Raw genomic sequence first — 25185 nt, 5'->3', positions numbered from 1 at the left:
ATACAATATACAAACACCTTCTAACACACTGTACTGACCTGTGCATATGGCCACTAGTCTATTGTCTACTAGATCTTAAAATCTGTGCTTTACCCAATTATACACAGCTCAGCAACGCGACATTATTTTACCCTCTATACTCGCCTAAGTGCCTGACATTTTCCTAACCACCTAAATTCACCTGAGCAACAGGGAATAGTTGTATTCACTTTACAGACCTCAGCATGTACTGTATATATTGCTTTTCCATTACAGTATATCCACCTCACCATCTGCCTAATCTTTACCACACAATGTGTTGTGTTATACAGCTCTCTTCTCTGTAGTGGCAGGTGACTGCATATCACACTCTTATATGAGTAGACACCCCTTACAAAGTGTAAACTGTTATTAAAAAAAAAAAAGGTCTTTATTTACAAGGTCTTCAGTGAATTAAAAAACATATCTGTCCACCAAACAATGTCTCACATTTGTATAAGAGAGGAGTGTTGTTTGGTTCCTGATATTGGGCATAGAGAGGGATCATGCACTGATATACACTTCCAGAAGCCCCCCCACACTGTGCATCCTGTAAAACACTGATAGGGGCAGTCCGAAGTTGAGGATAGATAGCCAGGTGGAGTTTCCATAGAATTCCTGCTCCAAACCGTTCTCATATTGAGGATGGGCACCAAATGCTGACATAATCCAGAACTGAAGGGGGCAAAATAAAAAGATGATGCTTAATTAAAATCTCAAGCTGCTTACTGTTTAAAGCACATAAAAATGATGCAGCATAGTTTTAAAATGCTGACTAGAATATATCACCTGAACATCTCAGGAAATTTTGAGGTAAACTACCCTCCTTTTTTTTGCAAAGTATTCAAATCCCACTGTAAAGGGAGTTTAAAGGGACATGAAACCCAATTTTTTTTCTTTCATGATTCAGATAGTCTGCAATTTTCTAATTTACTTCTTTTATCAAATTTTCTTTGTTCTGTTGCTATCTTTATTTCAAAAGCAGGAATCTAAGCTTAGGAGCCGGCACATGTTTTGTTCAGCACCTGGGTAGCGCTTGCTGATTGGTTGCTAAATGTAGCAAGCAATCAGCAAGCGCTACCCAGGGTTCTGAACCAAAAATGGGCCTAAGCTTAGATTCCTGCTTTTTCAAATAAAGATACCAAAAGAACAATTCATAATAGGAGTAAATTAGAAAGATGCTTTAAATGTTATGCTCTATCTGAATCACGAAAGAAAAAAATTGGGTTTAGTATTCCAGGACTTGTAATGGAGTGTGCATCTGGCATATGCAGGCACGATCATGTTATTTTCCTATTCAGTTTAAGAAAGTTTACTATGGCATTTTATGAGATTTTAGTGAAATCTCATGAGATCCCAGCAAAGCATGACCTAAGCACTGCTGATGCTGATTGGATATATATAAACATTTCTCTGACGGCTCACAGAGCACTTACTATGGTGAGCTGAAGAAATTAAAATATCTTCCCTTTTTACATAGAGCTATTCAGCTTTTTACAGTTAAGCTGCATCCCTTTCAAGTGATTTAGCGTATGAGTATTATGTATCTTTAAAGGGACATTCAACACTTAGTGTAACAGGTTTTAATATTGTAAATTAAGAAACGGAGGTCCGCCTACACTATACCCCTCCTCCCTTGCCGCCTTGCTTCTGTCCTAATCAGCGGCGCTAACTACTCTAATACCCGGTCAATATGGATGCCGGGTATTAGAGTAGTTAGCGCCGCTGATTAGGACAGTAGCAAGGCGGCAAGGGAGGAGGGGTATAGTGTAGGCGGACCTCAGTTTCTTAATTTACAATATTAAAACCTGTTACACTAAGTGTTGAATGTCCCTTTAAGTATAGTTTTTAGCAGACACAGCTGCACATCATACTGTATTCCTTGGCACTGACTAAGGAATTGCAATGCCTGTTTTTTTTTTTTACTTTACTGAATGGTAAAACAAAATGTTCCCCTTCAGATTTACATTTTTAAACACATATTACATTTAGCTTTATCAAATGTAACATTTGAATATTGATTATTTTATTAGAAACGTTAAACAGCAAAACTAATACAGGTGGCCCTTGTTTTACAACGGTTCAATTTGCACCGTTTCAGAATAACAACCTTTTTTTCCAGTCATGTGACTGCTATTGAAAAGCATTGAGAAGCAGTGCATTGATTAAAATAGCCAGTAGGTGGAGTTGTCTGCGTGTGTTGCAGCAAAGCCAAGCAAGCTGAAATGAATCAGTTTAACCAGACCTGAGCTATCAAGCAGATTTCAAAGGAACAAGATCTTCCTGTCTATAAATCAGTCCAGATTGGAATGCATAGAAAGAACTGTTTGCAGAAAAATGCAAGTGAAGTCTGTGTTGTGTGATTATTTTATTAGGTTTATAATGCTGTTTAGCAAATGTTTTTGTTCATTTAACTTAGTTTAATTATATATTCTGTGTTGTGTGATTATTTTATTAGCTTTATAATGCTGTTTAGCATGTAAAGTCTTCATTTCAAAGCTTTAAAAATAATGTATTAGGTGTTACTTATTACAATTTTGATAGGGGCCTGCAACCTAACTCCCTCACTTCACATTGACTTACATTATAAACTGGGTTTCAATTTACAACAGTTTCGATTTACAACCATTCCTTCTGGAACCTAACCCCGGCGTAAACTGAGGGCTACCTGTATTTGCATTTTCATAAATCTACATTGGAATCTATGAGAATCAATGTTTAAATGTTTGTTTTGTTTCCAATTTGCTTAAAAAATACCAAAATGATCAGACTAGAGCAGGGAGAACTCATACATTCGATTATAACCAAAAATGTATACAGGAAATGACAAGCCTGTCAAGGGTTTGAAGAGCATAAAAACAGCAATAGCCATATTACCCTCCTCTGTCATTTTGAAGCAGCACCTATTCATATAAATGACAAATTTTACATTGTTGTTATCAAGCTATGGCCACCATATTAGTGCTCTGCTCTATGCCATTTTTAATAGTGTCTTGACAAGCTAGGTACAAAATCTATATTACCAATCCGCTGCTACCATTTAAATCAAGGTAGCTCAAACTATGGGACTGCAGGCCACATCTGACACACTAGGTGGTTTTGTGTAGCTCAGTGAGCTCACCGTGCCCCTCCGCGGCCCCCCCCTCAGTCTGAGTCAGTAGCAGGAGTCTGTCGACCGAGTCTGGAGTGCGTGGGAATGTCTGGGACCTGTCCTGGGTCCAGTGGGAGTCCCTCCCTGGCTAGCGCGGCAGGCCGGCACAGCAGCAGTGTCCCAGCCAGTGACAGACTACTGAGGAGAACGGAGTGGAACTGTGGAAATCCGTTCAATCCATGGTAAGCACCGAAACTGTAAGCTTAAAGCTGCTCAGACTGAGGGAGGGGGCAGTCCGCGGCGCGGGGGGTCTGGAGGGAGAAGAGATCATTGTGCGCCAAAATGTAAAGTTCCGACCGGGGCAGGCAGCTGGCAGCGTAGCCAGCAGCGCAGCAGACAGCACTCGCCGTCCAGAGACTACTAGACATCAAATAAAGTGACAACAACAAACTGACAATTGTGGCATCACTGCCCTAGTGCGGCAGTGTCCCCTAAAAAAAACCAAAACAAAAAAACACCTGCCTTGTTGGCCCCCCCCCCCACTGTTTTGGAGACCTGCTGGGACCTTCGCATCAACGTTAGTTACGCCCCTGCATAGTACCACAGAGTAGAAAAAAGAAGAAGCCATCATTCATTTGATACTAAGAAAGTCTTTTCCAAACTTAGGAACATGTATATTTGAACAAAACGTCTAAAAGTCCCCAGTTACTGAGGACCACCTAGCCACTTCCTTTCCCCTGTGTGACCGTATAATCTGCGCCAACTTCATCCTTAGATCCCCTATAGCAGCCAACCTCTCATCCCAGATAGTGTCTAGGAAATGTGAGAGGGGAGTATTATATAGAGTTAAATTAATTTAATGTAAATTTGCTGAAAGTTTTAACCAAAAAAAAAAGAGCAAGTAGAATTTTATTATATTGTAAGGTGCTATCATTACTATTTATCACCAAGATTACAAATTGTGGGCAAAACTGGGTGCGTAAATAACGCAAAAAAATGAGCGATATCACACTCTCCATAGCGCTGCCATTACAAGTTACTGAAAAACCTTTTATTGTGCTGTATGGTGCGTAAAGTTCCATACTGTACAAAACCCAAGGCCTGATTTGATGTGCTTGTGCACGTTTCCCCCCATAGACATCAATGGAGAGCAATCCCCATTCATGTCTATGGGGAAAAGAAAGTTATGCAAAAACCTAACACCCAAACATAATCCCCAGACATCTCCGACACTAAATAAAGTGATTAACCCCTAGTCTAAATACCCCTAATACGCCGCCCCCGACATCTCCGACACTAAATTAAGTGATTAACCCCTAAACAGCCACCCCCCACATTGCTAACACCTAAATAAACCTATAAACCCCTAAACCGTCGGCCCCCCACATCACTACTAATAAAATAAACATATTAACCCCTAAACCGCCATCCCCCCACAACGCAATAAACCTAATTAAACTATTAACCCCTAAACTGCCATCCCCCACAACGCAAATAACTAATTTAATCACTAAGCCCCCTTACCTAACACCCCCTAAATTAACCCCAGTTACATAAAATAAAAAAATACTAAGTTAAAATTAAAATAAAAAATCCTAACATTAATTTAAAAATAAAAACTAAGATTAAATTAAAATAAATAAATCTAAAATTAGAAAAAATCAAAAAGTCTAAAATTACAGAAAAAAATAAACCAAATTATCAAAAATAAAAAAATTAAACCTAGTCTAATACCCCTATAAAAATAAAAAAGGGCCTAAAGCGATCAGCTTTTCTACCAAAATAAAGTACAAGTTACCCCCTAAAAGTAACCACCCCTACCCACACAACCCACGAAAAAAAGCAATAAAAAAACTTAAGCTACCCATTGCCCCTAAAGGGGCATTTATATGGGCATTGGCCTTAAAAGGGCAATCGTCTCTTTTGCAGCCCATTAAAATAGGACCCGCGGCTGCGTAGCCATCCAGCTTGGAGAATCCTCTTCATGCGATCGATGCTGCACACTAAAGCTTGAATGCAAGGTACCCGTTTTATATTTGGGTTACTTTGCATTCCTATTGGCTGAAAAATTCAAATCAGCCAATAGGATGAGAGCTACTGAAATCCTATTAGCTGTAATACGGGAGACCTGCATTTTCCGCCTGCAATGGCCAATTTTTCAGCGGTATAGCCATACCGCACAACTTGTAATTTAGGTGAATGTGAGTATAATGTACACGGCCCCCAGATAATCCTGCTACTACTGACCAGCACTGATGCCTTAAATGATAAGTAGAAAAAGAGAAACAATTACGAACCCTACATTTAAAATGCATCCTAATGAAAAAAATAATTTTTATTTCCTTAGAGCAAATGATGTTATGAACAGTGATTGGAGCATATGTACATATGTGTCTCATGAGCTTTACAGGCAATATCCTCACCTGGAGCATCAGTGCTCAGTGCACAGCTTTAAATCCTTTGGGTGGAGTTATATGTTCAGTTACATAAAATAATGAATTAAAAAAGGAATAATGTATGCTTACCTGATAAATGTATTTATTTCCGTACATGGAGAGTCCACGACGTCATTCCAATTACTAGTGGGATATTCAACTCCTGACCAGCAGGAGGAGGCAAAGAGCACCCCAGCAAAGCTGTTAAGTGTAAATGCCTTACCCATAACCCCCAGTCATTCAGCCGAAGGAAATTGAAAAGAAAGAAACACAAGGGTGAAAAGGTGCCTGAGGTTTACAGAAAAATACTGCCAAATTATAATGAGAAAAGAGGGCGGGGTTGTGGACTCTCCATGTCCGGAAATAAATTTATCAGGTAATCATAAATTTTGTTTTCTTTCCTATGACATGGAGAGTCCACAACCTTATTCCAATTACTAGTGGGAACCAATACCCAAGCTAGAGGACACGGAATGAACAGGGAGGGAGAAAAAAGGCAGGAGGGCCTAAACAGAAGGCACCACCGCTTGAAGAACCTTTCTCCCAAAAGAAGCACCGGCCGAGGTATCAAATTTGTAGAATTTTGAAAAAGTATGCAAAGAGGACCATGTTGCCGCCTTGCAAATCTGTTCCACAGAAGCTTCATTTTTGAAAGCCCAAGAAGAGGACACAGCCCTAGTGGAATGAGCCGTAATTCTCTCAGGAGACTGCTGTCCAGCAGTCTCATAAGCCAAACAAATCAAACTTCTCAACCAGAGAGACAGAGTAGAAGTGGCCTTCTGACCCTTACGTTTTCCAGAGAAAACAACAAGCAGGGCAGAAGATTGTCGAAAATCTTTAGTACCTTGTAAGTAAAATTTTAGAGCCCGCACAACATCCAAGTTATGCAAAAGATGTTCCTTTTGAGAAGAAGGATTAGGACAACATTTTCCTGATTTAATGTTTCGGTCCAATACTACCTTCGGGAGAAAACCCAATTTAGTACGAAGGACCGCCTTATCAGCATAAAAAATAAAGTAGGGGGAATTACACTGGAGAGCTGAGAGCTCAGATACTCTGTGAGCGGAAGAAATGGCAACAAGAAACAAAACTTTCCAGGATAACAGTTTAATATCAACAACATGCATTGGCTCAAACGGGGCCTGCTGCAAAACTTTAAGAACTAAATTAAGGCTCCACGGGGGAGCAACAGGTTTAAACACAGGCCTGATTCTAACTAGGGCCTGTACAAAGGCTTGAACATCTGGTAGCTCTGCCAGACGTTTGTGCAAAAGTATAAATATCGCAGAAATCTGACCCTTTAAAGTACTTACCGATAAATCCTTTTCCAAGCCTTCCTGAAGAAAAGACAAAATCCGGGGAATCCTCACCCGGCTCCAGGAGAACCCCTTAGATTCACACCAAAGAACATACTTTCGCCATATCTTATGGTAATTCGTGGGAGTAACCAGTTTTCGAACCTGAATAATAGTTTTAATGACCTCTTCATAAAAACCACGTTTAGACAGAACTAGGCGCTCAATCTCCAAGCAGTAAGCTACAGAGAATCTAGGTTTGGATGGAGGAAAGGACCCTGAAGTAGAAGGTCTTTCCTCTGAAGTAACCTCCAAGGAGGTAGAGATGACATCCTCACTAGATCCGCGAATCAGATCCTGCGAGGCCATGCAGGAACTATTAGGATCACTAATGCTCTCTCCTGTTTGATATGTGCAATGACTCGTGGAAGGAGAGCAAATGGAGGAAACAAATAAGCCAGAGAAAACCTCCAAGAAACCGCTAGTGCATCTATCAGAACAGCCTGAGGATCTCTTGACCTTGAACCGTACCATGGAACTTTGTCGTTGTGGTGGGACACCATCAGATCCAACTCTGGAACCCCCTCACTTGCAGGATATCTGAGAGAACACTCCCAGGCGGAGAGCCCACTCCCTTGGATGAAAAGTCTGTCTGCTCAGAAAATCTACTTCCCAGTTGTCCACTCCTGGAAAGTGAATGGCAGATAGGAGACAATTGTGGGCTTCCACCCATTGCAGAATGCGAGTCACCTCCTTTATGGCTAAGGAACTCCGAGTCCCTCCCTGGTGGTAGATGTAAGCCACTGAGGTGATGAGGTGATGCTGATAAACCGGACCAACGACAGTTGAGGCCACGCTGATAGGGCATTGAAGATAGCGCTCAACTCCAAGATGTTTATGGGAAGAGATGACTCTTCTCGAGACCACAGGCCCTGAACCTTTAGAGGGCCCCAAACAGCTCCCCAGCCTGACAGGCTGGCGTCCTTAGTCATAATTTCCCAGCAAGATCTCAGAAAGCAAGTGCCCCGAGACAGATGTTTCTGTGACACCCACCATGAGAGAGAGTCTCTTGTTAGAGGGTCCAGATGTATCCTCTGAGATAAATCCAAATGATCTCTGTTTTATTGACGGAGAATACAAAGCTGCAGCGGTCGTAGCTGGAACCGAGCAAAAGGAATGATGTCCATGGATACCACCATCAGACCAATCACCTCCATGCATTAAACCACAGATGGATGAAAAGCAGATTGGAGAGAAAGGAAAGAAGCAAGAATCTTGTTTTTTCTTACCGCCATCAAAAACATCTTCATGGACTAAAAATCTATTATAGTCCCTAGGAAACACACTTTGGTAGATGGAACAAGAGAACTTTTCTCCAAATTTACCTTCGACCCATGGCAACGTAGAAAAGACAACAGCATCTGTGTATGAGATTGGGCTAGATGAAAAGATGACTCCTGAACCAGGATGTTGTCTAGATAAGGCGCTACAGCAATTCCCTGGGATCTGATTACAGCCAAAAGCACCCCAGAACCTTTGTGAATATTCTGGGAGCCATGGCTAGACCAAATGGAAGTGCAAGAAATTGGAAGTGGTTGTCCAGAAATGCAAACTTCAGATACTGATGGTGTTCCCTGTGAATGGGAACATGAAGGTATGCGTCCTTCATGTCTATGGTCGTCAGAAACTGACCTTCCTGTACCAAAGGAAGAATGGAACAAATAGTTTCCATCTTGAAGGACAGAACCCTGAGGAATTTGTTGAGACACTTGAGACCTAGAATGGGCTGAAAAGTTCCCTCCTTTTTGGGAACCACAAATAGATTTGAATAGAATCCTAGACCCTGTTCTGCTAGAGGGACAGGAACAAGAACTCACAGAGAGTATAGGTCTTTTACACAGTTTAAGAATGCCTCCTTCTTTATTTGGTTTGAGGACAGCCTTGACAGGAGAAATCTGACCTTTAGAGGGCAAGACTTGATCCATTCTATAACCCTGTGATACTATGTCCACCGCCCAAGCATCTGGGACATTGCGTATCCAGGCTTAAAAAAAAAAGAGAAAGCCTGCCCCCCACCAGATCTACACTGGAATCGGGGGTGGAACCTTTATGCTGATTTAGAGTCAGCAGAAGGCTTCTTGTTTTGTTTTCCTTTGTTCCAGGGCTGGTTGAATTTCCAACAATATCTGGGTTGATCTGGTTTGGAAGAGGAAGTGGAGGACTTTTGTCCCTTAAAGTTTCAAAAAGAACAAAAATTAGAGATCTGATGACCTCTAAGTCAATTTTGCTTGTCCTGAGGTAGGAAAGATCCCTTTCCACCTGTAATCTCTGAAATAATCTCTGCCAGTCTAGGTCCAAACAGAGTTTTTCCCTTGTAAGGTAAAGCCAAAAGCTTGGCCTTAGAAGAGACATCGGCCGACTAAGATTTTAACCACGGAGCCCTGCGAGCTAGAACCGTAAAGCTAGACATCTTAGCTCCCAGACAAATTATCTGCATATTAGCATCACAGATAAAGGTATTGGCCAATTTGAGAGCTTTGATCCTATCTTGGATCTCCTCTACTGTAATTTCCTGTGTAATAAGATCAGACAATGCATCGCACCAATAAGATGCAGCTCCCGCAACCGTAGCAATACTCGCTGCTGGTTGCAACTGTAAGCCTCTAGCTTCTTGTCCATTGGGTCCTTAAAAGAGCAATTATCCTCTATAGGAATGGTAGTTCTCTTGGCAAGAGTAGAATTAGCCCCTTCTACTTTAGGAACAGTGTGCCATGAGTGATGAATAGAGTCAGCAACAGGAAACATCTTCTTAAAAACAGGGGAAGGGGAAAAAGGAACCCCTGGCTTATCCCATTTCTGAATAATAATTTCAGACATCTTCATTGGGACAGGAAAAACGTCCTCAGAAGATGGGGAATCATAGACTCTATCCAATTTAGAAGACTTTGTGGAGTTGACAGCAACCGAAGGTTCAGAGTCATCTAAAGTAGCTAGAACCTCCTTCAATAGTAACCAAAGGTGTTCAAGCTTAAATCTATAATTAACCTCTTCAGATTCTGAAGATTTGTCTGCTAAAGAGTCTGAGATCTCACCTTCAGAAGCTACTGAAGTGTTTTCCTCATCAGACATCTGATAAAGAGTGGCTAATGCAGTCCTAGAGCCAGAAACCTTAGTATCAGGCGAATGTTTAGATTTTCTCTTACGCTTACCAAATGCAGGGAAAGCTGACAAAGCCGCAGTTACTGCAGAATCTCCAGGTAAATAAACACCCCCAGGTGGATGAGAGGACACAGAAGGCACAGTATTAGAAACAATTAAGGCTTGGGACGTCTGAGGAGAAAACTGAGGCCTGTCACGCACAACAGAATCCTGAAAGACTTGGCTCAGAAGGGAGATTTTTTTCTTTGCATTTTAAAGTTTTTGCTAAGCAGGATGATCAAAACTGCATAAGTAGGGCAATCTGGTTGTCTAAACAAAGCAAACATCTATCCATAGAGATAGATTGATCCTGATCTCTATCCATAGTCTAGAATAACAATCCCATCAGCAATGTGCAAATATAAAATTTTAATGCAAAAATAAAAACTTTAGTCCTTCAGAAAAGTGTAGCGCTACCCCCGTAAGGGCCGCTGTAATATATGGGCCTTCTGTTCCAAACCAGTGATGACTCACCTGAACCTGAACCCAAGTGACACCAATACACCGTTTACACTTTTGAATGGCCTTTATTAAACTAACAATAAGCCCTAAAAAGAAGAGAGAGAAGCAAAAAAATTAATATAAACTGAATAACATAACAATATCAAATGCAATATTATGAAACCGCTCAGCGAAATAATTCAGGATTTAGGTTCGTTCACTTGAACCGCCAGTCAGAGGCCTTGCCTGAAATGCACTGAGCGGGTGGTGAATAAAACTGTCAACTACACAATACAGCAATACTGTTCAATTAGTATCTAAAAGTAATATAGCTGATTATCATAGCCTATCTAAGTCTGATAGGTTCTAACTAACCACTGGCCAGTGGGTATCTTACACACACCCAAAGTCTGCATGCGTTGGGGCCCTTTAAATTCTGTGGTTGAGTACTCAGCCTCTGGTAAAACAATATTTGTAATCCACAGGATGGAAAGGGGTATCTTCACAAAGTGTCACAGATAGTGATGTCGCAAACATAAAAATTGCGAACTTCTGCAAAAGTTTGCGAACCGGGCGAACCCCCATAGACTTCAATGGGCAGGCGAATTTTAAAACCCACAGGGACTCTTTCTGGCCACAATAGTGATGGAAAAGTTGTTTCAAGGGGACTAACACCTTGACTGTGGCGTGCCGGAGGGGGATCCATGGCAAAACTCCCATAGAACATTACATAGTTGATGCAGAGTCTGGTTTTAATCCATAAAGGGCATAAATCACCTAACATTCCTAAATTGTTTGGAATAACGTGCTTTAAAACATCAGGTATGATGTTGTATCGATCAGGTAGTGTAAGGGTTACGCCCGCTTCACAGTGACAGACCAAACTCCCGCAGCGGGTACAACATCATCATCATCACACCGTACGTCCATGTGTGTAATGCTGCCTGACTGAGACATATCCCTGATATCTACATCCTCTGGCAATAATGGTTGCGCATCACTCATTTCTTCCAACTGATGTGTAAATAACTCCTCTGACAGATCAAGTGAAGCGGCTGTGGTGCTAGTGTTGGTGGTGGCGGCAGGCGGGCGAGTGGTAACTTGAGAGGTGCCCGAAGCTAAGCTGGAGGAGGATGGTGCGTCAAGGTTCGAGCGGAAGCTGTAGAAGATTGGGTGTCCTGTGTTAGCCAGTCAACTTTTCGAGTTCAGGGTACGTGGCCTCTGAACACTGGGCATTATTCTAGGGCCAAAGGGAATCACAGCACCACGACCACGATGCGGGGTTGCCTGCCTCTGCCTGTCATTTTTTTTTCGATTAGTGGTACTATGCGTGCAAGCTACTGTGACAACAGATATGAGTGGCACTGTGCACTGGCAGAAGTTGGCAGAGTAGACGCTGTAGGCCTGACACACACGCTTGCAGACAACTAACTGCTATTCAATCTATTACAGTCAAAATTGTATTTTTTTTTAATGTACTCTACTGTTACACCAGATATGAGTTGCACTGGTGTGACACTGTGCCCTGGCAGGCCCTGAAAAATCTGTTACACATCTACAACCACCAAAAAACAACCATGCTAAATAGTTTCTAAATTTTTTCCTGAGTTTAGAAATACCCAATGTTAACATGTTCTTTGCTTTTTTTGCAAGTTATAGGGAAATAAATACAAGAAGCACTTTGCTATTTCAAAACCACTTTTTTTCAAAATGAGCGCTAGTTACATTGGAACCCTGATATCTGTCAGGAATACCTGAATATCCCTTGACATGTATATATATTTTTTTAGAAGACATCCCAAAGTATTGATCTAGGCCCATTTTGGTATATTTCATGCCACCATTTCACCGCCAAATGCGATCAAATAAAAAAAAATTGTTCACTTTTTCACAAACTTTAGGTTTCTCACAGAAATTATTTACAAACAACTTATGCAATTATGGCATAAATGGTTGTAAATGCTTCTCTGGGATCCCCTTTGTTCAGAAATAACAGACTTATATGGCTTTGGCGTTGCTTTTTGGTAATTAGAAGGCTGCTAAATGCCACTGCGCACCACACGTGTTTTATGCCCAGCAGTGAAGGGGTTAATTAGGGAGCATGTAGGGAGCTGGTAGAGTTAATTTTAGCTTAAGTGTAGTGTAGTAGACAACCCAAAGTATTGATCTAGGCCCATTTTGGTATATTTCATGCCACCATTTCACCGCCAAATGCGATCAAATAAAAAAAAAAACGTTACATTTTTCACAATTTTAGGTTTCTCACTGAAATCATTTACAAACAGCTTGTGCAATTATGGCACAAATGGTTGTAAATGCTTCTCTGGGATCCCCTTTGTTCAGAAATAGCAGACATATATGACTTTGGCATTGCTTTCTGGTAATTAGAAGGCCGCTAAATGCTGCTGCGCATCACACGTGTATTATGGTTAGCAGTGAAGGGGTTAATTAGGTAGTTTGTAGGGAGCTTGCAGGGTTAATTTTAGCTTTAGTGTAGAGATCAGCCTCCCACCTGACACATCAGACCCCCTGATCCCTCCCAAACAGCTCCCTTCCCTCCCCCACCCCACAATTGTCCCCGCCAAAACCCCACAATTGTCCCCGCCATCTTAAGTACTGGCAGAAAGTCTGCCAGTACTAAAATAAAAGGGTTTTAATTTTGTTTTAGCATATTTACATATGCTGTGGTGTAGCATCCCCCCTTAGCCCCCAACCTCCCTGATCCCCACCAAAACATCTCTCTAACCCTCCCCATCTGCCTTATTGGCGGCCATCTTGGGTACTGGCAGCTGTCTGCTATTATTTCACAGTCAAAAAAGTGTTTTTTAAATCTACACTACTGTTACACCAGATATGAGTGGTGGCACTGGGCAAGTGTGCACAGTATACGCTGTGAGCCTGACACACACGCTGGCAGGCAGGCAGGCAGGCAGGTAACTGCAATTAGATTACACAGGAAAAAAAAAAAAAACAGACTGATGTTCTAGCACTAAAAAGGGCTTTATGGGGTGCTGTCCTTACAGCAGAGATCAGATGAGTCCTTCAGGACTGTAGTGGACACTGAATACACTAGCCTAGCTATCAATTTCCCTATTAAATCAACAGTAGCTACACTGTCCCTCCTCTCACTAAGAATGCAGCTTCCAAATGAATCTAAAATGGATGCTGTCCAGGAGGTGGTAGGGTCTGGGAGGGAGTGTCTGCCGCTGATTGGCTGTAATGTGTCTGCTGACTGTGAGGTAAAGGGTCAAAGTTTACTCAATGATGACGAATAGGGGGCGGATCGAACATCGCTATGTTCGCCGGGAACTATTCGCCGGCAAACTATTCGCGACATCACTAGTCACAGACTAAACAACATTAACTGATGTGGTGATCCACATTCAGAAGGAGTTGCATTACCAGAAAGGGAACAGGATTTTTTTTACTTTCTGTCTCGTTTTCTCTGCTGAAAGGTGTCTGTGGTGAAGGATTTGCTGTTAATCCTCCTGTGCCCTTCTTCTCCCCAAAACAAACAACTAAAACGTTTAAAAAAAAAACAAAAAAAAAAACGGCCTCTCATCAAATAACCACTCTCCTCTCTCCTCCAGTCCTTGCTTGCCTTCGTTGTTAGGGGTGGGCTTCCTCCTTAGCTACAGCAGTAACCAATAGAGTCTCTCCTCCAGTCTCTGTGAGCTATCAGTTTAGCCACAAAAATGCTTTAGAGAGCAATACTCAGCCTGTGCTACATCCACCCTTTCAAAAAAAAAAATCTTTGGTCCCCCAAAGAGATAAAATTAGCAGTTAAGGGGGGCGGAGCCAACCGCAGAAGCAGCTAGACGTGGCTGTGGAGAGCTCCAAGTTCTAACTTTTATTAACAGAGGCTATTTGATAAAGTGGTAACTTTTGACTGGAATTCCTAAGTTCCTTAATTGTTCCTGAAGATGCTGATCAAGAAAAGATGCCTGTCTGGCCATAATGAGGTTTATTAGGGGAGAAGAGAAAAAATAAACCCTTAGACGCACGTAGTGTACTGGATTAAAATGGCGGCGGACATTATCGATGCACTTTCTGTGCTAGAGCGGGTCATGGACTTTCAATTTAACGACCTACTGCAGCATATCCTCCTTCTCCGGACTGCAAAATTAGACACATCCTGTCAGGAAGACCGCCGGTCGGCCCCCCTTTCTGAGACAGCAGAAGATAGTTGTGACATGCTGATGCCGGTCCCTGTGAAACTACCTGGTGCCCGGTCTTTTGTTAGGCCCTACGACTCTTTCATGCGGGCTGAGGAGAACTATCCTCGAGCGTCCCTCTGTGCTCATCTGGATGGGAGGGGGGACGAATTGCCTGAGGATATTACAGCTTTGCTGGACCCAGTTGCGAGGGGGCCGTTCATGGCAGGGCCAGGTGCTGGTGCTATTACAGATGAGTGTACGATACTACACATCAGGTATATCACATCTCATGCTCAAAACAGTAGTACCCACCCGAGTTTAATGTTGAGCAATAAGACAAAGCTCCTAAATGAACAATGCTATTACGGACGTTCTTATGGTCCTTGTTTTTGCTATAAAGAAAACGGCATGACATGTCTTAATTACAACTGGCAGGCTAACCTTTGGATACACAGATCCCTGATACTTGAATGCCCCTGCGATTTACCGCTGCAAAACATTTTCTACACTGTCTACTGCTTCTCAAGTGAACTGAACGAGCCGAGGAGGTCACTGTGGGATCTACTGGGTATTGGCTAGACCTATGATACTAACCCCTGTATATGGAAATGCTTTATAGTGCCACAGAACCTTTCCATATATGTTCTTTCAGGGTTGATGACACTCCTTTTGATTATAGCCCTCATTGTGACTTATGCCTTATATAATTTTATGGCACTGTATCATTTACCATGCTATTTTGATCTTCATGTTTGCAATGTTTTATTGGTATGTGTACACAGCACAGTATTCTCTCTCAAGTATACAATGAGCCTCAGAGTAATGGATGTGTTGTGTAGGTATGTGCATATAATTGTAGAGATACGTGCATAATACTTTTGCATAGGCCTATGTAGAGTAAAGTCAGACATGACACTGCAGAGCTGTGTTTCTATGAAAGATGTTTGTCCTGACACCGACACAATACTCCTATATAGATAACATTGGTTGTGAGCACCTTGCTAAATGTGCCAATATCCTGTAGCAGACAGATACTTAAACGTCATCAACTTAGATTCCATACTTATGGCGTTAGGATGGACATATCATTTTATCTGCTAGAATTTACTTTGTTGACCTTATTGTGATTGAAGCACTACCTACTTCAACTATAAGTGCTAAATTTCTGTGCTTAACGCTTTCTGCAACAATGCAGTGTTAACGTTTCTTATTTTTATGGCCCCACGTATTTTAGCTTATAGACATAGTTTATTGGCTGTTTAAAGACAAATCGATTGTTTAATCCCATATTTATGTAGTCAATTTTTGGGGGAAACTTTTCCTTGCACTGTAATTATGCACATTGTTAGCATATATGTCCTTATTATGGTTGTTGCTTATAGCCTAATGTTCTCTTTTATCTTCAGCGTATCCTACTGACAAATGTGTTCTGTGTTCAGAGTTGCTACCTAAAAGTTTGCAGTTACCCATATTATTACATTCCTGCGTCTATCACATATAAAAAAAAAAAAAAAAAAAAAAACGTTATTAAGATGGGTTCTATGATCTTCCTTCCTCTATAACACTATGCCAGTTTCCAAGTTTTCCGTATGTCATAGTCATTAAGGTTAGAAACTAGTTTAATACAGTGCTTTAGGATTATTAGGATAACAACTGGTTGACACCTATAGTTCAAGCTTAGTATTGGAAATAATAGTATAGTCCATTATTAAGCCATTATGTCTAGGTTGGGAGAAGGTGAATATAGCTAGTTACTAACTGGAAGTTATGAGGCTGGGCAATTGACATACAATGCAAACCATTGTGGATTACTAATTAGCCTACATTTATATTTAAATCTTTGCATTTCAGCCCTCGCTTAGAATCACTAGCTCTCCGGACACTATGTCTGGTTTATTTTGTCATACGGGTGGAGTTCAGTATATAGGCTTTTGTTTACTTACTTTGAAAATTCAATAACTATAATACACTTCCTCAGCTTACCACACATATCCCACACCGACAATTCTACTCTCATACCTCACAACCCTATATTTTATGATGCTTTTGGTCTTATGTGTGTGTGTGGGGGCTTGGGCGTCAGCGGCCGGGATGTCTGAGCCTTCCCGCTTAATTATGTACAGTCACAACATATAGACTAACTATAGATTGGAGGCTACAGAGCTATCAAAGAACCATTGGCATTTATTGTTTCACATGCTCCTATGCCATTTCATGATAATTATAGATATCTGTGCATGCCCAAAGTTGGATATGGTAGGATAGATGTTTATGGCTTTCTCCGTAAGATACGCAAACTGCAACTAGAGGTACATGCCCTCCTCCCCCTCCCCACGTCTCTGCTGACTGCTGGGCTCCTCTCCTTCCTTTCCCGCCGGTACTGGTTGCCTGCGGGTCATACCCCCTTTCCTTTTTCCCACATTGTCTACAGCTGACATTTCCCCAGGAGAGGGGCTCACTCAATATAACTTATAGCTCCTCCCCCCACCCTCACTTTTAGCTACTTCGTAGCTATAATCCACTCTTATATTAGGTGGATAAATAAGCGGTATTAATCCGCTACAACCATCATTTTGTCATAAGTTGCTCTTAGTCTTTTGTTTACCATGAAGATGAGGCTTTCTGCCCCCTGTTCACGTGTATCTAATAGGAGCAACTTGTTTTGATTCCCTATAATTTGTCAATCCTTCAAAAATAAATACACCTCTATTATAATAAACGTATCACCCTATAGGAAGTATAATTTACCAGGGTTGTTTAAATTCTTTCATTATTATTATCTTTATGTTATGACATAGGAAACGAAATAGAAAAGAGGTAAACTCAGAATGTAAAAGCTGTACTTCGCATTTACAGCTAATGTCTTATTAATAACATATGTTATATCTTATAGCAAGCTGCTAATTGTATACTGTCTGATGTTTTGTATCTTTGATATTGCCTCAATAAAAAACTTTGATTATTAAAAAAAATTAGCAGTTAATAATAACAACATTTATACAGTATCCTTACATATAGACCAACAGCTTAAGACTGTGATCTTAGGTTGATTTTATAACATTTCCTAACAAACGCATTAGGCAATGGAAACTGCCACCAAGGTGTGTCGGAAGGTGGGTTGAGGACATCAATCACTGGTACCACTATAGAATATGCCTGAGAATCAGGAAGTCTACGAACAGTGGGAATTGCTTCTTCTGAGCTTGTTCCAGGACTGTCATATGTTAATCTGAGTGGGGGTCTCACTGTTCTCTAAACTCTCTGTTCTTTGGGCTCGAGGTCAGTCTCTTCTTCAGGTTCAAGGTGACTTTCCTCAAAAAGCTCTGCATCAGGTTCAGAGGAACTCCCTTCCGGAAGCCCTTCATCAGGTTCTTGGACTAACTGGTAGTCTTTCTCTACTAACTCTGAATTATCTTGCACCTGGGGTACAAATTCAGGTGCATCAGGCCGGAGTACACCCAAGTGCTGATTAGCAATGGATATGGATGGAGTGGCATTCATGGGCTCAGATGGCCACAACCATCCTACCTCCAAGTTCATCACCACTGTCGTCTTCTATTGTTGCAACTTCATCTGACAGTAGAGGTCGAGACCTGGTAACTAGAACCTGCTTGGAAGAAGACTGTGTGGGTAATGAAGTCTCAGTTCTCACAGGTACTCTGATGGCTTCACTCAGGGGCAGTAGATGATTTCGATGCCAGGTCTTCAGGGGCCCTGCCTTCCCATCAGGCCAGATCTGGTATACAGGAAGACCAGACAGCTGCTTACAGACGACATATTGTTGAGAACTCAACCAGTCTGCTAACTTATGCTTTCCAAAGAGACCTAGATTCCTTAGTAACACTTTGTCACCTGGCTGTAAATCATGACTCCTAACTTTCAAATCATTATTCTTCCTATTCCGCTGAACTCTCACATCAGAAGCTTCTTGGGCCTTCTCATAGGCCATCTTTAGGTTCTTTCTGAGTCTGTCTACATAGCCCCTGTAGGACGTAGCTGAAGTTCGGTCTATTGAGATACCGAAAGCCAAGTCCACTGGCAAACGAGCTTCTCTCCCAAACATCAGCCTATATGGTGAATAACCCATTGCATCATTTTCAATACTGTTATAGGCATGAACCACAGCAAAAATGTGCCTGCTCCAGTGCTGTTTTCGGTTAGATGGAAAGGTTCCAAGCATGTCAAGAAGGGTATGATTAAAAATCTCAGGTTGAGGATCCCCTTGAGGGTGGTAAGGTGTTGTTCTTGACTTCTTAATTCTCAGAAGATCCAATAGCTGTTTAATGAGCCTGCTTTAAAAATCTCTTCCTTGGTCAGAGTGAATTCTCTGAGGTAATCCATAATGAACGAAGAATTTCTCCACTAACACTTTGGCATCAGTAATAGCTCTTTGATCTCTTGTTCAATAGGCCTGAGCATAACGGGTGAAATGAACAGTTACTACTAATACGTTCCCTTAACCACTTGTGTCGGGTTCCAGACACACGAAATCAATGCACACCAAATCCATGGGACCATGACTCTGTAGATGGCCCATTGGGGCAGCTCTGGAAGGCAAGGCCTTCCTCTGAATGCAGTGAAGACAGGAGTGACAGTAACTTTCGATCTCAGTTCACATACATGGCCAGTAAAAATGATCCCTGACTAACTTAAATGTTCTACCAGGTCCCAGGTGTCCATGCTCATCGTGTAATGCAGTCAACATTGTCCCCCTATGCTTCTCCAGGAGAAACAGCTGACAACTCTCCTCTGAATCATCGGAGGGGCCCCTTTGGTAGACCACCCCATCTGAGAGCTGAAATCGATCCAACTCCTTGTAAACCAATCGAGCCTCCTTTGGGGAGCCTGCTTTGAATAGAAGTTCTGAGCAACCACTCTCTCTAAGGCTTTCAAGGTCAGAGAACAAAGAGGATCTTCTGCTTGATCCTTTCTCAAGTCTTTCTTGGAAAAGGTAGGCAGTCCCTCATCCCTCACCTGGGTCAAGTCACAGTAGAACTCTAGGACCCCAGCAATGGTGACTCCAATGACTTCAGCCCCTGTCGCTCCTCTGGCATGGTACTCAATCCCTTGATACAAAGCCTGAATGCCTTCTGTCATCAGTTGAGTCCACTCTTCCTTATGAGTTAGCGGGTCATAGGGTCTCCTTGATAGTGCATCAGCATCTCTATTTCCAACTCCAGGTCAGTACTTCAAACTGAATCGGAAACTAGATAGTGCTGCCAACCATCAATGTCCCGTGGAATCCAGCTTGGCCGTGGTAAGGACATATGTGAGTGGTTTGTTATCTGTTTTGACCTCAAATTCGGCACCATACAGGTATTCTTTTAGCTTGTCCACGACAGCCCATTCAACGCCAAAAATTTCAACTTGTGGTTAAGATAGTTTCTCTCTGATTGAGTAAGGCTTCGACTCACATAAGCAACAGGTCTCAGACGCCCATGGTGTTCTTGATACAACACACCACCCAGTCCTTCTCTGCTAGCATCAACATGGAGCTCCTAGGGCTTGCGGGTGTCAGCGTAGGCTAAAACCTGGGGCATTGGTCAAACTCCGTTTCAATTGAAGGAAACCTTGTTCACATCGATCAGACCACTCGCTATGGACTCCCGAGATGTTCTCGCTTTACTAGTTTGCCGGACTACTTCTCAAGCCTCTTGCCCTCCATCATCTTGAGCCCGCAAAAGCTCAGTGAGAGATCTGGCTATTTTGGCAAACCTCCTGTAGTAGGAGCAGAATCCAAGAAAAGATCTCAGCTCTTGCACATTACTAGGTCTGGGCCAAGTGGTAACAGCTTCCAACTTCTTGGGGTCAGTGGCCACTCCCTCTGCTGAGACAACATGCCCGAGGTAGGTGACTGATGACTGGTAGAACTGGCACTTCTCAAGAGACAGCTTCAACCCCTCTTCACAGAGTCTCTGCAGAACTTTCTCTAGACGCTCCCCATGTTCTTCCAAAGTCCTCCGAAAGAAAATGATGTCATCTATGTACACTAACACTTCAATTAAGTTCATGTCACCAACAGTCCTTTCCATCAAGCGCTGGAATGTAGCAGGGGCCCCAGACAGACCCTGTGGCATCCGTTCAAACTTGAAGAACCCCACGGGGCAGATGAAAGCAGTCTTCTTCTGGTCACCTGGATGCATAGGGATCTGATGGTAACCACTTCTCAGGTCCAACACGCTGAACCATTTGGCCCCTGAAAGGCATTGCAGGGCATCCTCTATTCGTGGAGTGGTATACTGATCTGGGATGGATCTTTTGTTGAGAGTCTGATAATCGATACACATCCTTAATGACCCATTTTTCTTCCTCACTACCACAATGGGAGAAGCATAGGGACTTCGGGATGCACGAATAATTCCCGTCCTCTTCAACTCTTTAATATGTTCTCTAAGGTCATCTAAATCCGCCAATGGGATTCTTCGAGACCTTTCTCGAAATGGCTTATCCTCTTGTAGACGAATATGATGCTGTGCACTCTGCGCATCCCACATCAAATTTGTTTTTCGAGAAAATTTTCGAGAATGCAAGATCAATCTGATTGGCTGATTGGATCAGCCAATCGGATTGAACTTGTATCTGAATGGCTGATTCAATCAGCCAATCAGATTTTTCCTACCTTAATTCTGATTGGCTGATAGAATCCTATCAGCCAATCGGAATTCGAGGGACGCCATCTTGGATGACGTCATTTAAAAGAACCGTCATTCGTCGTCTAGTCGTCAGGGAAGAAGGATGTTCCATGCCGGAGGTCTTGAAGATGGAGCCGCTCCTCGTCGGATGGATGAAGATAGAAGATGCCGCTTGGATGAAGATGTCTGCCGGTCCGGATGTCCTCTTCTGCCCGGATAGGATGAAGACTTCTGCCGCTCCGGATGTCCTCTTTTGGTCCATCGGTGCCCGGTTGGGTGAACACGGCTCAAGGTAGGGTGATCTTCGGGGGTAGTGTTAGGTTTATTTAAGGGGGATTTGGGTTAGAGTAGGGGTATGTGGGTGGTGGGTTTTAATGTTGGGGGGGGGTTGTATTTTTTTTAAAGGCAAAAGAGCTGATTACTTTGGGGCATGCCCCGCAAAAAGCCCTTTTAAGGGCTGGTAAAAGAGCTGGTTACTTTTTAATTTAGAATAGGGTAGGGACCTTTATTATTATTATTTTTATTTTTTTTTATAAGGGGGCTTAGAGTAGGTGTAATTAGCCTAATATTCTTGTATATTTTTTTTTATTTTTTTGTAATTTAGTGTTTGGTTTTTTTGTAATTTAGTTTAGTTTATTTAATTGTATGTAATTGTAGGTAATTTATTTAATTAATTTATTGATAGTGTAGTGTTAGGTTTAATTGTAACTTAGGTTAGGATTTATTTTACAGGTATTTTTTTTAATTATTTTAACTAGGTAGATATTAAATAGTAAAACACCTGCAAAAAAGCAGCGTTCAGCTCCTAACGCAGCCCCATTGTTTTCTATGGGGAAACACTTCCTAAGTCTGCACCTAACACCCTAACATGAACCCCGAGTCTAAACACCCCTAACCTTACACTTATTAACCCTTAATCTGCCGCCCCGCTATCGCTGACCCCTGCATATTATTATTAACCCCTAATCTGCCGCTCCGTACACCGCCGCAACCTACATTATAGTTATGTACCCCTAATCTGCTGCCCCTAACACCGCTGACACCTATATTATATTTATTAACCCATAATCTGCCCCCCACAACGTCGCCTCCACCTACCTACAATAATTAACCCCTAATCTGCCGATCGGAGCTCACCGCTACTATAATAAATGTATTAACCCCTAAAGCTAAGTCTAACCCTAACACCCCCCTAAGTTAAATATAATTTAAATATAACGAAATAAATTAACTCTTATTAAATAAATTATTCCTATTTAAAGCTAAATTCTTACATGTAAAATAAACCCTAATATAGCTACAATATAAATTATAATTATATTGTAGCTATTTTAGGATTAATATTTATTTTACAGGCAACTTTGTATTTATTTTAACCAGGTACAATAGCTATTAAATAGTTAATAACTATTTAATAGCTACCTAGTTAAAATAATTACAAAATTACCTGTAAAATAAATCCTAACCTAAGTTACAATTAAACCTAACACTACACTATCAATAAATTAATTAAATATAATACCTACAATTATCTACAATTAAACCTAACACTACACTATCAATAAATAAATTAAATAAAATACCTACAAATAAATACAATTAAACCTAACACTACACTATCAATAAATAAATTAAATAAAATACCTACAAATAAATACAATTAAATAAACTAACTAAAGTACAAAAAATAAAAAAGCTAAGTTACAAAAAATAAAAAAATATTTACAAACATTAGAAAATTATTACAACAATTTTAAACTAATTACACCTACTCTAAGCCCCCGAATAAAATAACAAAGACCCCCAAAATAAAAAATGCCCTACCCTATTCTAAATTAAAAAAGTTCAAAGCTCTTTTACCTTACCAGCCCTGAAAAGGGCCCTTTGCGGGGCATGCCCCAAAGAATTCAGCTCTTTTGCCTGTAAAAAAAACACATACAATACCCCCCCCAACATTACAACCCACCACCCACATACCCCTAATCTAACCCAAACCCCCCTTAAATAAACCTAACACTAAGCCCCTGAAGATCTTCCTACCTTGTCTTCACCTTGCCGGGTATCACACCGATCCGTCCTGGCTCTGATGTCTTGATCCAAGCCCAAGCGGGGGGCTGAAGATGTCCATGATCCGGCTGAAGTCTTCATCCAAGCGGGAGCTGAAGAGGTCCATGATCCGGCTGAAGTCTTCTATCAACGGCATCTTCAATCTTCTTTATTCCGGAGCCATCATCTTCCAGCCGACGCGGATCCAACCTCTACTACCGACGCCTACTCGCCGAATGACGGTTCCTTTAAATGACGTCATCCAAGATGGCGTCCGTCGAATTCCGATTGGCTGATAGGATTCTATCAGCCAATCGGAATTAAGGTAGGAAAATTCTGATTGGCTGATGGAATCAGCCAATCAGAATCAAGTTCAATCCGATTGGCTGATCCGATCAGCCAATCAGAATCAAGTTCAATCCGACTGGCTGATCCGATCAGCCAATCAGATTGAGCTCGCATTCTATTGGCTGTTCCGATCAGCCAATAGAATGCAAGCTCAATCTGATTGGCAGATTGGATCAGCCAATCGGATTGAACTTGATTCTGATTGGCTGATTCCATCAGCCAATCAGAATTTTCCTAACTTAATTCCGATTGGCTGATAGAATCCTATCAGCCAATCGGAATTCGAGGGACGCCATCTTGGATGATGTCCCTTAAAGGAACCTTCATTCTTCAGTTGGACGTCGGAAGAAGAAGATTGATCCGCGCTGGAGGTCTTCAAGATGGAGCCGTTCCTCATCGGATGAAGATAGAAGATGCCGCTTGGATCAAGATGGTTGCCGGTCTGGATCTCCTCTTCTTCCCGGATAGGATGAAGACTTTGGAGCCTCTTCTGGACCTCTTCAGCCGCCGCTTGATAGAAGATTTCAGCCGGATTATGGATCGCCAGCCCCTGCTTGGGCTTGGATGAAGATTTCGGAGCCTGGAGCGATTGGTGAACCTGGCATGGTGAAGATAAGGTAGGAAGATCTTCATGGGCTTAGTGTTAGGTTTATTTAAGGGGGGTTTGGGTTAGATTAGGGGTATGTGGGTGGTGGGTTGTAATGTTGGGGGGGTATTGTATGTTTTTTTTTTACAGGCAAAAGAGCTGAATTATTTGGGGCATGCCCCGCAAATGGCCCTTTTCAGGGCTGGTAAGGTAAAAGAGCTTTGAACTTTTTTAATTTAGAATAGGGTAGGGCATTTTTTTATTTTGGGGGTCTTTGTTATTTTATTAGGGGGCTTAGAGTAGGTGTAATTAGTTTAAAATTGTTGTAATATTTTTCTAATGTTTGTAAATATTTTTTTATTTTTTGTAACTTAGTACTTTTTTATTTTTTGTACTTTAGTTAGTTTATTTAATTGTATTTATTTGTAGGTATTGTATTTAATTAATTTATTGATAGTGTAGTGTTAGGTTTAATTGTAGATAATTGTAGGTATTTTATTTAATTAATTTATTGATAGTGTAGTGTTAGGTTTAATTGTAACTTAGGTTAGGATTTATTTTACAGGTAATTATTTTAACTATTTTAGCTATTGTACCTGGTTAAAATAATTACAAAGTTGCCTGTAAAATAAATATTAATCCTAAAATAGCTACAATATAATTTTAATTTATATTGTAGCTATATTAGGATTTATTTTACAGGTAAGTATTTAGCTTTAAATAGGAATAATTTATTTAATAAGAGTTAATTTATTTCGTTAGATAAAAATTATATTTAACTTAGGGGGGTGTTAGGGTTAGGGTTAGAATTAGCTTTAGGGGTTAAAAAATTTATTATAGTAGTGGTGAGCTCCGGTCGGCAGATTAGGGGTTAATGCTTGAAGTTAGGTGTCGGCGATGTTAGGGAGGGCAGATTAGGGGTTAATACTATTTATTAT

General features: G+C 41.4%; 1 protein-coding gene across 1 annotated transcript in view; it reads right to left on the bottom strand.

Annotated features, from left to right (window-relative positions):
• Positions 1 to 522: 522 nt before the first annotated feature.
• LOC128667147 (proton channel OTOP3-like) overlaps positions 523 to 25185 on the bottom strand; it is a 71864-nt gene continuing 47201 nt past the window's right edge. The window contains exon 7 of the mRNA XM_053722075.1: positions 523 to 693. Within this exon, the coding sequence (XP_053578050.1) occupies positions 523 to 693 (171 nt within the window). The remainder of the gene's footprint in view (positions 694 to 25185) is intronic.

This window comes from Bombina bombina, chromosome 1 (genome assembly GCF_027579735.1).
Source record: "Bombina bombina isolate aBomBom1 chromosome 1, aBomBom1.pri, whole genome shotgun sequence".
Lineage (NCBI taxonomy): Eukaryota > Metazoa > Chordata > Amphibia > Anura > Bombinatoridae > Bombina > Bombina bombina.
This window is presented reverse-complemented; position numbering and strand designations above follow the sequence as displayed.